Genomic DNA, 15,454 nt, shown 5'->3' on the forward strand with positions numbered 1-15,454 from the left:
AAAAATAGCTTGGTCTAAATGAGAAAGAGGGTGAAAACCATTTCAGTGAAGTGCTTAAAACAAGTACTCATGTAGTAACTATGAAGAATTTGGGCAACAAGCTATGACATGCCCTAACTCAATGCTGATTATTACTAAACATTGAAAATGCTGTCCAGATGAAATTTCTTCGTTATTCATCTGAAAGTTTCAATGTTTCAAGGACTGGTTTTTTATTACTATTTTTATTCTCTAGCAAGTGGCAGTTACCATCTCTAGACATATAAAACACAATCACAAGCTGAATGGAAAGTATTCCTTTATGTGCCAAGCTCAAAGTCACAGCAGCACAAAGTCCAACAACTAGAGGTCAGCAGCTAAGGGTATAGCCCAAGAGCTGATACTAGGGCCAATACTAGTCAATAACTTTGTTAATGACCTGAGTGATGGCAGAGAGTCACCCTCAGCATATCCACAGGTAATACAAAATTGGAAGGAGTAGCTGATACCCAAGATGGTCATGCTGCCAAGATGGTCATATCTCATCAGGCTGGAGAAATGGGCTTCGGAGAAATGGAGCTTGAAAAAACTCTGCACTTGGGAGGAAATAAGCCTGACACACTGGTACACATTGGGCAGTGATTAGCTAAAATGCAGCTTGGAATAAAATGACCAGGGATTCCCAGTGGATAAGTTGAACATGAGCCAACAACGTGCCCTTGCATCAAGGAAGGCCAACAGCATGCTGGCCTACGTAAGGAAGACTCTACTAGGTCAAGGGAAGTGATCATTTCCCCTCTCCTCAGCACCAGTGAGGCCACAGAGAGACATGGACATACTGGAATGAGTGCAATGAAGGCCCATGAAGATGAGTGACTGAAGCATTCATTCCAGGAAATGACGACAGAGCTAGGACTGTTTAGTCTCAAGAAGAGATAACTCAGGAAGCATCTTATTGATGAGTCTCATTAATGAGAGGGTATAAAGAAGATGAAGCCAGACTCTTCTGACTAGTGCCAAGTAAAAGGACAAGAAGCAATGGGCATAAGCTGAAATACAGAAAACACCACTAAAATGTAAGAAAAAATTCTTTTACAGGAATAAGCTGATAAGAATGGCTGGGGAGCCTCCATTCTTGGAAACATTCAACACCCTGACTGGACAAGGCTTTTAGCAACCTGCTCTGTCTGACCTGTTTTGTGTAGGAGGGTTGGACTAGGTGACTTCCAGAAGCCCTTTCCCACCTCAACTATTCTGCAATTCTGCAAAATACTTGAATAATCAGAAACTAAAGCAAATGCATCTTGTGTCATGCCCAAAGTCTCGAGGAAGTGCTGAATCAAATAAAATACACAAGGTCATGAAATTGAAAATATCCTGGCCCTAGATTCTCAAGAACTGTGACAGAAGGACTGAGAGAAGAAGGAAAACATTAGAAGAACCTGACAAAAACCAGGTTTCAAAGAAACCAGCTTCTTATTTTGTTACCATATGCAACCTACAACTCATACCTTGCATTATATCTCACACAAGACAGCTGTTTTGATTAATAGTTTTAATTATCAAAACTGAGGAAATGTTTTACTACAGATAGAGGCACTGAGGCTGTAAGAAAAACTGAGGATTCTTCCTCCCCTTGTATTATAATGGATACATTGGCTATAATCCATCAGGCTAGCTGAGTAACACAGTTTCCCTGCACATTCGCCTTCCAGTACATATAAGGCACATATTTAATATTTTGATAAAAGTTCTCATAAACATGTCTATAATTAATGACCTGTTTTCTATCTTTAAAATGTATTACAGAAAGTTACAAGTGTTATTGTCAGATCTGTTCTAACAATTCAAAATCAAGACAACTAAACAAGCCTAGATAGGTCAATACTATTTCTTGAGATTCAAAAAAAAATAGCTTACAGATACACCACCTACATGAAGCTTCTGTTTAAGAACAGGAAGTTAAAACTGCCTAACAATCTGCAATTATCTCACTGGTTAGGTACCAAAAGTCTCAAACAGAGCTTAAAGGAATGAGACAGTTGCACGCTCCCTTCAACTTATTCCTAGGTGTCACTGTGCTGCGGAAGGGCTCTTGTATCCAGAGACACATCTCCAACATCGAACCCTTTTCCCACCCATTCTTATCCCCATGTTTCTGACATGGCAGGTAAGTACTTTTATGGTTACATGAAGTTTAGCACATGCTATATGAAGGTTATCCTCAGAGGTTTTTAGACTGACAGCACAGCGCAAATGATCTACACTTCCGATGTGATTGCTTTCTCATGAAGAAGTCGCTCCATTAGGTTGGCTCATACCTGATTACTGGCGGCCATTACCAAGGTTCTCGTAGGCGCAGATTGAGGTTTACCACTTGGCATGGGCAATGCGGGTGGTAAACTGGCCATAAGCTGAGTCGGTGCTTGCAGACTGAACTGGTAAACATTAGGAGCTGTGCAAGGTGGTGTATCAGAATCCTTTTGGCAGAGAAAAAGGGGAAAAGAAAAGCAACTTTACAGAAAGTACAGTATATACAGGCTATGCATGTGAAAATGCACCCAAATATCAACTCATGTGAATACTGTAAAATTTAATGTTTGTTGTTTGTTGTTTAACAGTAAAAAATTAAATACAAGCCAGCACTATTTTTATTTTACACATCTAGCAAGAGTTTAACTGAACCTGCATCAAGGAGACAAGGTCAACAGGTCTACCGCAATCATAGGTCAGTTCCAGTCAGTACAAACTAAAGTCAAAGTTATATCTCTACCAAATTTGAATTAAAAGATGGGAACTTAGATTGGAAAAAAAAAATAAACAGAACAAGAACAGTGACACTGCTAGTGATAAAAGGGCTAGAACGTTAGGTGTCATGACAGAATCAGTCCTCTGAACAGTGTTCTGCATTGTACTTATCTGTATGGCAAAGTTACTCACTGTAATTGTTATAGTCTTCTCCCATTCTACCCAGCAACAGCAAAGTTAGGGCTCCACCTACCAAGAAACAAGGAGACGGTCTGCCAGTCAAGACCAGTATATGCACACCAGTCACCCACTTCACTGCTAGCTCAGAGGTTCTGTTCCTCTCCCTTTCTATCAGAAATCTGAGTCAGAATTCTTCAGGGGAAGATAGACAGATGTGGGAATACAGAAAAAGATACTGCAGTGGAACCAATATTACTGATTATTACTCCTCCTCCTTCCAGCCTGACCAGCAGCAATTACAGAAGCTTCATAAGCAGTCCTACTGGTGACGTTAAAAAGCCGTGTGCCTATTGCACTTGACAAAAAGCAAGGAGCCAAGCACAGATGCGGCAGTTTTTTAGGAATTGCTAAGTTTGAAAAGACCCAACTGACTGCCTCAATTCTTAAATGACTGATTATTTACTAAGTTGAAGAAGTTGAAAGGCAAGCTACAGCCTTTTGAAACAACCTTGAAAGCAGATCTTATAAAACTTTTATTTCAGCCCTGACACAACGGCAACAGATAAGTAGCTTTTGCTACATTTTACTGCTGCATTTTATCTCACCCCTAGCTCCAAAGTGCTCTGAACTTGAAAATAACGGAAAAACCTATTCTTTATCCCAAACCACTAGTGTTCTTTCCATTCCTAGCCATCTGGCTCAAAGCATAGCAAGAGATGGGGCTTGGCCAATTAGTAGTTTATGAGGTACCATATTAAAAGACATTATTGGCTCAAGTCATCAGGGATCTTTACTTTTAAAGTAATTACTGAAGTATTGTATTGCTCTTTCTCTAAAGATTAATTGCCTGAAAGTCAAAACTCTTCACTTAAACCAAGCAAATTTTAAACAGATCTCCAGCACTACTACTTGCCCTCAACATGACCTTGCTTCACAAATTAGGTTCTTTGGCTAGAGAATAGACTGTCTAGGAATATAGTTGCAATAACAGAAACAAGAATATATTTTCAAACTTTTCTTGGGGAAAGAAGGTCATTTAAGAGAGACTGACAGTTGTGAATACCAAGCAGCCCAAGCAATGAACTATTAAAAAGCAAAACTTATATCTCAGATGAAGCGAATACCCATGGTAGAAGAAGTCCTCAATAAAACTGTCAGCTGTTAGAACAATCACTCCTGTATTGGTCCATATAAGGTTGCGCTTACCAAAAAATAATTCTAGGAAGGAGATGCTCTCCTACTAGGTCGGTTAGTGGTAAAAGTTAACAGTATGCCTTTGTGAAGCAATTTCAGATATCTGCATCATGAACTGACCAGAGACAGATCATATTGGTAACATGAATCTGTGCAGAAATTTACATCTTATTTGTGAGATCAGATGTTTACCATTTAACAAGCACGTTCATAATGGGCAACTACATGCTGTAGCACTGATCAAAAAATTAAGCTTAGTTGTATGCACAGCAAAATTGACTGCCTAGATGAGATGGCATTTTTCTCCTTTGCCCAACCCTACCATATTAGCCATGGGAACAGGTTAAGGTCTCCACAAAGACGAAGTTGCTGTGTTCTTAACTACATAGGTCAGATACAGGGGCAAGAACTTGGGATTTCTACCCTGAAGTTTTCTTTAGACACTACTGGTCACAGCATTACTAAAAGGCTTACAAAAAGAGGTAAAAATAAAGCGGAGGTAGTCATGTCCAAACAGACAACTGAGCATGCTTACAAGTAACAATGAGCAGGCAGATGAGAAAATGGGATCTTACTGTCCATCCAAACCAACGCACTATCTTCTGTGATGTAACCTTCACAAAACCGATCAAACAATACTTTGTCTCACCACTCAAAGAATGTCCTCTTTCTCTTCTGTTTAGACACAATCATACCCCCCGAAGAGTCACACACACAGGTGGCACACTTCCCATTTATAAGATTTTGAGCAACAAAAACCTAACTCCAGTATGGAAGTAGCAGCAGATGGAAGAGAAAAGGGAGTCGTGATTTAACCGAGACTAGAAAATTGCAGCACAAGGGAAGCCTGTGTTGCTTTATTTTAATTTCATAATAAGTATGTTCTTCTGCCTTAGTGTTATTTACCGATACATGTCTTGTACAAGGAGATTGTATCTCTCTCCCGAGGCAATCCTGGACTGCTAACAGAACTACTGCATGGAGCTGATCTGCTGACTTATCATCAGCACCAAAATCCTTCCAGGAAGAATATTACCTTTCTTACTCAGACTGAAAGATTAACCTCAGAGATCAGAAAATTGAGCCTAATGTGAAAATAAATTTTTCCATAAGCACTGCCTACAGTGAAGGGTAAGTTTTACCTGGTCTTCTGGACAGGATTCTTAAGTGCAATACGCAAACTTAAGCATTACAGAAGCTCAGAAGACCTACACATAAGTAAATGCACACAGGTAATACTCTGACACTTTAGACCCATGTCTGGAAAACAAAAGCTCTGGCCCTTACTCGGGTAAGGGCTACAGAGGTCATTGTAAAAAAAAAATGATTGTAAAATAAAGGGGTAAGCTCCCTCAATTGCCTTTAGCCAATAATCAAGGGATAAACCTACAATGACAGCACTAAGAGCCAAGGTAAGTTCATGCTGTCTTGAATACTACTACTATGAATTTCCACCATATAGAGTCCCTCATCCTGCAAGGAAAATAGCTTCTGAAGAGATGCTTTTGGAAACAAAGACTCTGTGAGATACAGTTTTATCCTACTGGGAAGTTTCCGTTTTAATATATAGTCTTTAAACCAGTTCCAACTTCCTGAATAAGAACTTAGTACTTGGAAAGATTTCCACTATTCATCACCTTGATTACTAAGGACTCCTTAATTTACCTCGATGTTGGAAAGAAGTTAAAGTATGTAAGAGACCTAGGAACTCAAGCGTTACTCATGAATTCTCATCTAACTCCAAATTTTGCTTGAAAAATTGATTCCCCTAGCCTTCTGTCTAGACAGAAGCAGTGAAACACTGCAGTCACATGAAAGACAAAAAGTTGAAGCAATCTTGCAATCCAAACTTCTCTTCCTGACATCAGAAGAGAACAATCTACTGTTCTGCAAAATGCATATCCCATTACAGAAAGTCCCAGAACCTCATCAGCAGGAGAATATTCACTTGCCAAAAGTTCCTTACTAACGAGGTCTGGTTTTAAGAGTTTATTTCAATTCCATTAAAAACAAGGCTTAAAATACAAGGTAAACTGTACTGCTACATTCATCCAATGAGACAACAGTTCAGTTTCCACAAGCATCACGTACACTCAACAATACTCATAAGCCTCCTTTCCATGATTCTAAATGCATGAAAAAGTGGTGCCTTCTGCTTTGTTTCATGATGTAGCCAGTTGAGAAGTTTCAATTGACTGAAAATTGCTGCCATTTTAGAGCTTGGAATTTCCAAGTGAGTACTTTCTTTAAAAGCTGGAGTGACCTAAGAAGATTAAGTCTTGATCCCAGTCCAAGTTGCAGCCCAGTCGTAAGAGTCTAACTACCCTAGAAGTCAGTATTCAAAAATCAAACCTTAAAAAATAGAATGCAAGCTTCTCGGTAATGTGACAGACTTGGGTTCTTACTACCCACCCCTCACCCCAAATGAACTACAGAAGTCTTGGCAAAAAGATTCATATCATTTCCATGCTCCAAACTCCTCTCCTTGGTTATTTTTTTCTCTTTCCCAGGAGGAGCTGGAAGCTGTGAAAGAACAATGACCACTTCAGTAAAAACTGTGTTCCATCTTTGATTTCAAAGAACTGAAGAGAGTGTTTATAGTTAACACTTTATACAGATTTTTTTCATATGCTCCTCTCCTTTCCTGTAATTCAGGTCATTTAACCGATAACTGCTGCCAGTCTTTCTCCTTTTGACTCTTTTCCCATTCTGGCCTTCTCCATTATACCTGCGTTAATATAAGACATCATTACGAGCCAACTCAGAGGTGAACCACAGATAGAGCAATACTCTTTTTCTTAGCTTCACCTTCTGAATCAGCTCACCACAGCATCAGGTGAACACCAGTGCAGAAAAGCACTGAAGCTAGTGAACAGGAACATTTCTAGCAAGAACATCTAACTACTCAATTGGCTTAGTAAGCATAAAACCACACTCCTTTGGACACGAAGTAACACCTGAAAACTTCAGAACGTTTCAGTTTGGGGCTTCATGCAGGAGCAGAACTTCAATGCATGCTCCCACTTCAACATTTTTAGCCCCAGTGTACTTAACTTCGCTTGATAAATCAACATGCTTTCAAGGTGATTTAATGGATTACGCCCCTCATCCCTTTTTTCCCACATCAGCTTGTGCCATTTCCCTTTTTGGTAGGTGGAGTCATAACTTCAACTATGGTGTAAATAAAGTAGAAGTGAGATGAACAAAATTTCTGCTTCTCTATGGGATGTCAAAAAGTAGAGAGCTTACATCAAGACAGTTGTACCACTTCTATTTGCCAGCCCATAATCAATACAAAGCAGTCTCAAGTAGGACACAAAGGGTTGATTCCTCTGACTTTACGTCAACTGCATTACAAAACCAAAATCTTTGACACTGTGCTTATAGGAGGGGAAAAGTGAAAGAAAATATATGGGAGCCACAAGCAAGCTGAAAAAGATCCATCCTCCAAAAGCATTAGTGTTCTTTTTACAGAAAGACAATTAAAAACGTAATCTTAATAGTAGCTATCAAAATTTTAAATTATTTTTTTAAAAAATGCTACCCCATTACTCCTCATTATATCCTGTCAGGCCAGACTGTGGGCTAATTCCATGTTTTATCAATACTCACTGTAATTCAGATAAGCCATCTTTAAACTAAAAAAAACCCAAAAGTCCCAGAAGTATAGCATTTCAAATCTCCTTTGTCATCCCTAATATTTCCATTTCACAGGTTTTCCTTTGGTCCTCTACTATTGTTAATAGTAGAGTAATATTTCAAGCTAGTGCTTTCCAAGTCAAGCAGTAAATTATACAACTCATCATACAAGCAGAAACATACACCATACTAGAATATAAATACTGAATTTAGGTTTTCTTCCATCCTAAAATGGCTTAGGTACTTCTGGTTTGTTTGTTGGTTTTGAGTGGGGGATGTGTGGTTTTTTGTTTGTTTCTTTTTTCCTCCAGAGGAGGAAATGTTAAAACACAGCAAAAATACAACTGGCCTTTTGCATGAGAAAATAGTCTGAGATTGACTTCCACAAAATTGTGTGTCTCTCTCCTTGCTCCACTGACATCATAGCAGTAAAATCCAATTTTACTTGCTGCTTTACACAATCCTTCTGTATCCTTTGCTGTTTAGAATAACTTGTTACTAAATAAACTTACTTTACAATTTTGTTCAAAATTGAGACTCCTGCAGCTTTGCAGACATTTACTTTTACTTCAAGTAGATACAGATAAAAGACAGCTCAAGCAACAGAGAAGAACCGAAGGGGAGCATGAGACAGTATAAAACAGCACATAGTCAGAGATATGGTTAAAAAAAAACAAAATCAGACATGGGACTATATGATGGAAAAAGAAAATAGGCAAAAAGTAGCACCAGAAGAAAATGTTCCCCACTGGTCCACAGAAATTGCCCATAATCTGCACGGCAAGAATAGGAGAAGAAAGAGCGTTAAAGGATTTGGGGCTTGAACTTTTAAATGGCCCAAATCAAACGCCAACCAATTCCCTTGTAACAGTTCCATGTCTGCACACTCAGGGTTGCCCACTGCTTTATTTGGAGACAAGCTGGCTGCAAGTCAGCACTTACATCTTTCTTTAAGGACTAAAGATTAAGAGGCCTACGCTTCTAGAGCACTTGCCTCTATTTGTTCAGGAAGGGGAAAATAAAAAGATAGAGACTGCATTCTTCTACAAGAAGATGATCAAATATCCTTTTAATTTTAATTACTTGAATTTTCATATATATTTGAATTATTACTTTGGTTAGAACATAAGAATATTCAGACATGTAGAAAGAAGAGAGAAAGTCTGTGTGGCTCTGGCTCTCAAACTGAGAATTCTGTTAGGCCACCCCCTTCTGCCCCCTCTCCCTACACACACATTTCAGCTGGAAGTCTATAAATTAATTATAGTCATTAAGATAGATTTAGGAAGACTACAAGAAGAGCTGTTACAGTAACTAATCTGCAATGTGTCCCTCTACTGCAGATAAATGCATGCCTTATACCTGAAGATTTAATCACTTTAAAAAAAAGCAACTTTTATCAGGACAAGATATGTCAATACTCTGTCACATCTATCTGTGAATCAGGAGGTATAACAGTTCCTGTTAATAAGCTGAAATTCACAGTCTTCGACTAACAGAAAAGAAGGAGAGATGGTGACAACTTCATTAAGCATCCTGCCTTCAAGTACTAAGCCACAATTACTGCAGAGGAAGTAACAAGTTCCAAAGTCACTGTGGCTCTTCTATGCATCCAACAGAATGATAGGAATAATGAGTATTAATCATATCAGTCATATTTATACACTACTCTCACAGCATAAGCAGCCAATCAAAGTGCTGAATACTTAACACTTGAAGACAGTGAATAGACACGTTCCATGAAACACTTAAGGTACTACTCAGTGTATCCCCAAGTGATGGTGGCAGAATGGTGGGCAGATCAAACACTGACACTCTGCTGAAAGGTTGTTAGAAAACCTGAACAGTAATGGCTTCAGCTAAAATTTCAGAAATAGTCTAAAAGAACATATTGCAAATGCTAAGAAATTAAACAGAGGCAAGGATTATGTTCTCTCCCAAACTAGAGACTTTCATAGGTCCCTTGTTCACTGAAACTTCAACAACCTTAACATGACTGCATGGTCTTGAGAAGTTGGAACTCTTCACAAAATAATCTTGTCACAGAAGCCCAAAGAACACTCTCACCAGAAACACTGAGATGAGGTGTATGAAATTTCTTACATACAAACTTCTAACAGACAACTTTGAGATTCAGTGCTGGACTGGATAAGAGATTATATATCCATTAGGCAACAGAAAAGAGCTTTAAAACTTTCCTTTGAGCCATTACATCTGTTACTGATACGCAGGTATCACTGTCACATAAAATGCTGTGCTTTATTTGGCACAACACCTTCTAAACTGTGAAGCATACTTAGCACCAGGAATTACACTAGACCAAAATGAGACTGCTAAAACACACCCAGGATTATTGGTTTTTACTTGGCAGAGACTGTTGATCAGGCAGCAGGTATTCTCCAGCACTACTCTAGACTTCCTGAGCTAATAAAAAATAGCTTTCCAGAATACCTAAGCAACAAGAAATCCAGGTCACCAGTTACAGAGTGCAGGTCCCGAACAAAAAAAAAAGCACACGGGGGGGAAAAAAGAAAAAAAAGGTATTTCAAGAGGAATTTGGTCACTGCTCAGGTTCTGACATCTACAACTAGCTAGAACAAGCAAAGAGCTGAGGAGGAGGAACAGAGCTCATTTCCTCTGGTTTCAGATTCTCATAACAACCACTTAACTCAGAATGAAGATTAAAGTGAGATTTCTTAATACCAGAGGCTTATTATCTGTTGTGGAATAGTTTGATTCTTACTCCCATAGAGTAAAAACTTGCACACTTTGAGCCTGTCCCTGATAGCAAAGATATTTATAAAGCACCTTCCATTATTCACTTTAACGTCAGTTGGACCATGTGGGAAGGCATATTATTTTGCAACTTACCTGTTTGCATGAGTAAGTGAATATATACACTGCCTTTTCATCACAGCAGCATATGGTATTTTAAATACCTGCGCAGCAGAATATTTCACTGAGAAAAGACTTACTACATAGTCAGTTTGATGATTAACAAAATCCAGAAAAATGTATGCACAAATACACTCAGATAAGACTCCTCACTATCCATAGGTTTATTTCCATGTGTTCCTCAGCTTGCTCCTATCAATAATATTCTTCATAGAGCTGAGGTAACAGGGTGGAAACTTGAGTACTACTTGGTATTTTGCAGGGAACTACATTAGAAGTGCCAGTGAGAAATTCAGAGCTCTGTACTGACATGTACAGTAAGATGAACCCATAAACTGAACAGCTCTCTCACTAATAGTAACAGTGATGCCAGAATAAACAGTCTTTGATTCAAAATTTACTCGTCCTTCAAAAAGCTTTCTTTTGTGACTAAGATTTTGCAGTTTGCTAGGACGCTTAGGAAGGACAGCACAGCCAGAATTTCATCAGGTGGATAGTGCAAGCATAAGGCATTTGTAAATAGCTTGCTGCCTTGAAAAAATCCATAAAAGGATACTTCCTGTACAAATTATGATTTTATCTCATTAGATCTGGCTCTTAGCTTTGGGCTGTGTTGACAGTGGCCCAGAAGTGTGTTCCCCTGCAAGCTAGTCCTGGATGTGCAGAGATAAAAGTAATCTTCCTCCTGAATTTGAGTCTATGTACTGAAGTAAAACATAAGCTTCTAAAATATATGGGGAAAAAGAGGGCTGTCCTTGAAGGAGGCAGTTCTCCTGTTCCTCAGCGGTACACAAGTTTTCATCTTCAAAAGGTTACAATCCATACGGTCCCCAAAGGAAGGAAAACAGTAGCAGGAAAGGAAAGAACCAAGCGTATCAACTTTAAGCTTTTACATCCCTACACTTCCATTTTTTCTGAGTATGCACAAAAGTTGAGAAGCTGACAGCTAGATGTTAGCTCTGGTTAACTGGAGTCCAGCCTCCAGAAAACCCTGCTCCTTTTTAGCGATATGGAATAGCCTCCTGCTGCTGGAACAGATCCATAACCATTGCTGTCTCTGGAGTACCCTTAAGTCCAAGACGCGAGGAGCCTTGTCTGTTCAGCTACTGAGCCATATTTACAGAATGTAAGGCACAACCTGTAACACTGCTAGAACTTCAAGGAAGTAAATGTTTAAAAAAAATACAACATGCTGTAGTACAACTAAACTAATTACTATTGCAACCAACTAATAAACTATATGGTTTAATAAAAATTCTAAGATACCTATGAGCAATACTATACTGCATACTTTATATATACCATCAATATTGCTTCCAAGACATATTGATGAGCACATGCAAGGCCTCCAGACTTTTATGGCTGGTGTACAGTGATATGAGGAGTTCAGAACATCGCTACCTGTGTGCTAGGGTCGATGGCTAGAATACTTGAAAGTCAGTAGAAGCTGAAGTTCAGAGAGGGGTATTTTGACCAAGTCACAAGGTGCCAAGTCTACTTTCTCTTCCTCAACGTACAGAAGTTGACTTCTATTATTTTTGTAGACCAACCTCAGGAAGGTCAAATGCAAGAATCTTCAGCAGCAAATTGAAAAGCAAATACACTATCAAGTCCCTCCAATTTGACAGCTAGGATCTTGTAGTTGATACACAGAGAAAGATATACTGCAGTCATGCAAAATACCTCTCCAGAAATAGCATCTTGACGCAGATATTGTGCTTAAGGTTAACAGTGACATCATAGGGATGAATATTTTGCTATTAAAATAAAACTTTAATTATTGGGAAGAGATCAGCAAACTGCCAATCTAGGATCTTCCTGCCCCTGCACTTTCTTTATAATCAGTACCTTGGCTTTTAGTCTTCAGTATCAGAGAAGACCAGAAGATTCAACTTTAAATGAATACAGAACCGTTCCTGAAGAACAACCCCTCCACACGATCAGAGCGAACACTACACAGAATTATACAGTGATGAGATGCATCATATTCATAAGCTGTCATTCTGAAGCTGGTACCAAAGTTCACTGTATCACACCTATTTGCCGAAGTTTTAGCTCCAATACCAGTTGTCACCCACGCTACATGTTCCTTTGCTGGAACCTGGGCATAGTACTATGCCAGATCATGCCATAGACAGCATCCTTGACTCAACCTGGACTAGGCAAGCAGAACCAGCTCATTCTCACATATGCATGAATTCATTAGTTTTAAGTCAAGAATCTGCCATTCTGCTCCAAATTAAGATAATATGATGGCAGTCCACTAAGGACATAACACCAATAAATGACCAGGGCTTAACCTAGGGTCTTGTCACTAGTACATAGGCATAAGGCTTTTTATTGTATTAAAAAGGGTAGCATTTACTCTACTTTGTGAATGCCCAAAGTGATAGCAGGTCTTTCTTGTCAAGAGCTTCCTTCTCATTTTTCATTTATTTCTCTAGCATCAGACAATGAAGTTTCGTCTCCAACATCAGTTAAAAAAGGGGCTTAGAGGAGGTCATAACCACCCACTACCCACCATGCTGGGAGTGCACAATACTAAGAAAATATTTGTATTTTCTCATAAAACTTATTACAGCAAAAATTTTTGTCACTGACATACTCAAACCTGGAGCATGGCTAGTAGGATCACTGGCAGGCATCATGCTGTTCTTTTACCATTAGCCAGATGGTGCAACTAAAGCATTTACCCTATTTACTGGAGGTGGAGTGAAGAGACAATTTGACACCGAAAATTCAGTAAAGGAATTAGAGAAAGTAACCAGAACAATGTAAAGAAGGCATCTGTCCCTCTAAAGTTATAAAATTTTTATTGAATACAATTCCCAACTTTTAATTTCATATTTGTCTAGCTTTTGAAAGCAGTTAAGAAACAGGCACACTTGGACCTCTCTTGACATCATCCAGTTGTAGTTAACCTGGATATTACATTGTGTTCCAGTCAGTACTTCCACCTGGCACAAAAAGCTTTAGTAGATTTATAATGAGCATGCCATGCAATGCAATTTTGTGCTTTAGAGTCTGCACTGCCCAATTCTGTGTTGATTTAAATCCATACCAAAACAAAAGCACTTTATAGAGAGTCTTAAGAGTGTGGGTACATAGCTAAAGAGACAACAGCCTCCTCTTTCAGGAAGGTACGATAAAACCCAGCAATTACTTTCAAATTGTACTTTCAAACAACGAAGCTGACAGCAAGACTTTACATATGAGAGCCTCATTTCTATCAAAATATGAGCTGACTGCTTGGCTGAAAACAGTAAGGAATACTATTCACCTTCAGAGCACAATATGAAGTTCACGTTCAGTTTGGGGTGCAGGAAAAAAGGACCAGAACTTAACAATAGGAGATTTTGAAGCTATATTTCTACTATTTTACTTAATCAGCTACTATTAACTTGGGGGTTTATTTTATTACATCCAAGATTTGGGATGGAATTAAGCCCCATTTAATTAAATAAAAAAAAATTTGTGTTTTTTCTGAGCAGGAGAAGCTATTAATTTGTTTTAGCAGCTTAGGGACAGTATCACATTAACGGCTGTTTTATGAGTTGAGGCTTTGAGGAATATGATAAACTTGGCTTCTTGTAAGTTTAACTCATTAAACTTAAAAGCTTACAATGTCACTGCCGGAGAGTGATGATACAGAAGAGGCAGATGAGCCAGAGGATAACTGTTGTGTGCCAGCCAATGACAAAGCCAAGCGTTGGTTGTAAGATGGTTCAGAGTCTCTGTTCTGTTGCTGTTCTCCATTGCACGGAGCTATCTGGTCTCTTATTTTCAACCTATTATCTGTTAACAGAAAACACAAGTATCATTTAAGCACACAGAACAGAAACACAAGGGCCCTGAAAGTCTAGAAAGAGCTGCAGTTTAACAAGTTATTTGAAAAACAGTCTCAGAGAAAATTATTCTTCGGTTAGAAAGTTACAAATTCCTTTTTTTCCCACGTATCTGAAAGTGATTAATTTCAAGGCATGAGTATTCTGAATTACATCAAATTCAAGGAAAAAAAAGTTGGTTTCCAAGATTCCTGCTATACCTACCAAGTTCAGGTGACAAAGTAATTTTGCTCCCCCACTTCTTTTTAATCCAGGCCCTGTAGTCAATCACTTCTTGGGTCACTTTGATGATTCTACCTAACGTGCTAAAAAAATAAATAAAGTATTAAATAAAGACTGCTGCTTACACATTTGCAAGCATTTCAACAAACAATCAAATTATGCTAAGTCATTAGAGTCACTTTAACATATCACTAACCAAAGAATCCTTCTGAACTCTCATTTCCTCAGCACACCACTTAACTCATTGAAGCAACACAATTTTTAAATTAGTGTATTACTTATGTTCTTCCATACTCACATGCAAGCGCTGATATATAGATTTTTACTCTAAGTTTTACTCTGTATTTCTAAATGGAATATAACTTAATTACCAACAACGTACATGCAGATACCACTGTACCTGATAAAAGTAATTTACAGATCCTTGCATTTTTCCATACAAAAAGTATTTCTTCCACAGAACCTGGATTACAACAGTTATCGTATGCACTTAAGATATCAATAGCCTAGCCTGTCAGGTGACCATCATGCTGAAGACAAGACCTTCACTAGTCCTTGATTACTAATTTACAAGACAATTGAAAAGGTGTAAACCCTATACAATTATAAAGGAAGTACCATGGATCGTGAGGTAGTGGAAACAAGAAATGGGCTGGCTCCCAATCCAGAGTTAAGTTAGAATTTAAGGAAATTCATAACAGTAAGTGGTTCAGAGAAAAAGCCTACCTGGTCCTGCTGCACAGAGATCAGTT

General features: G+C 38.6%; 1 protein-coding gene across 2 annotated transcripts in view; it reads right to left on the reverse strand.

Annotated features, from left to right (window-relative positions):
* Positions 1-15,454, reverse strand: part of PAPD7 (PAP associated domain containing 7) — a 46,947-nt gene that overhangs the window by 11,762 nt on the left and 19,731 nt on the right. The window contains exons 8-10 of one of the 2 annotated variants that reach the window (XM_009873567.1): positions 14,685-14,785; positions 14,258-14,430; positions 2,301-2,459 (exon numbers count right to left, since the gene is read on the reverse strand). In XM_009873567.1, coding sequence (XP_009871869.1) covers positions 2,301-2,459; positions 14,258-14,430; positions 14,685-14,785 — 433 coding nt within the window. The remainder of the gene's footprint in view (positions 1-2,300; positions 2,460-14,257; positions 14,431-14,684; positions 14,786-15,454) is intronic. The other variant, XM_009873568.1, reaches the window with a different exon arrangement.

This window comes from Apaloderma vittatum, unplaced genomic scaffold, assembly GCF_000703405.1.
Source record: "Apaloderma vittatum isolate BGI_N311 unplaced genomic scaffold, ASM70340v1 scaffold23677, whole genome shotgun sequence".
NCBI classification, from domain to species: domain Eukaryota; kingdom Metazoa; phylum Chordata; class Aves; order Trogoniformes; family Trogonidae; genus Apaloderma; species Apaloderma vittatum.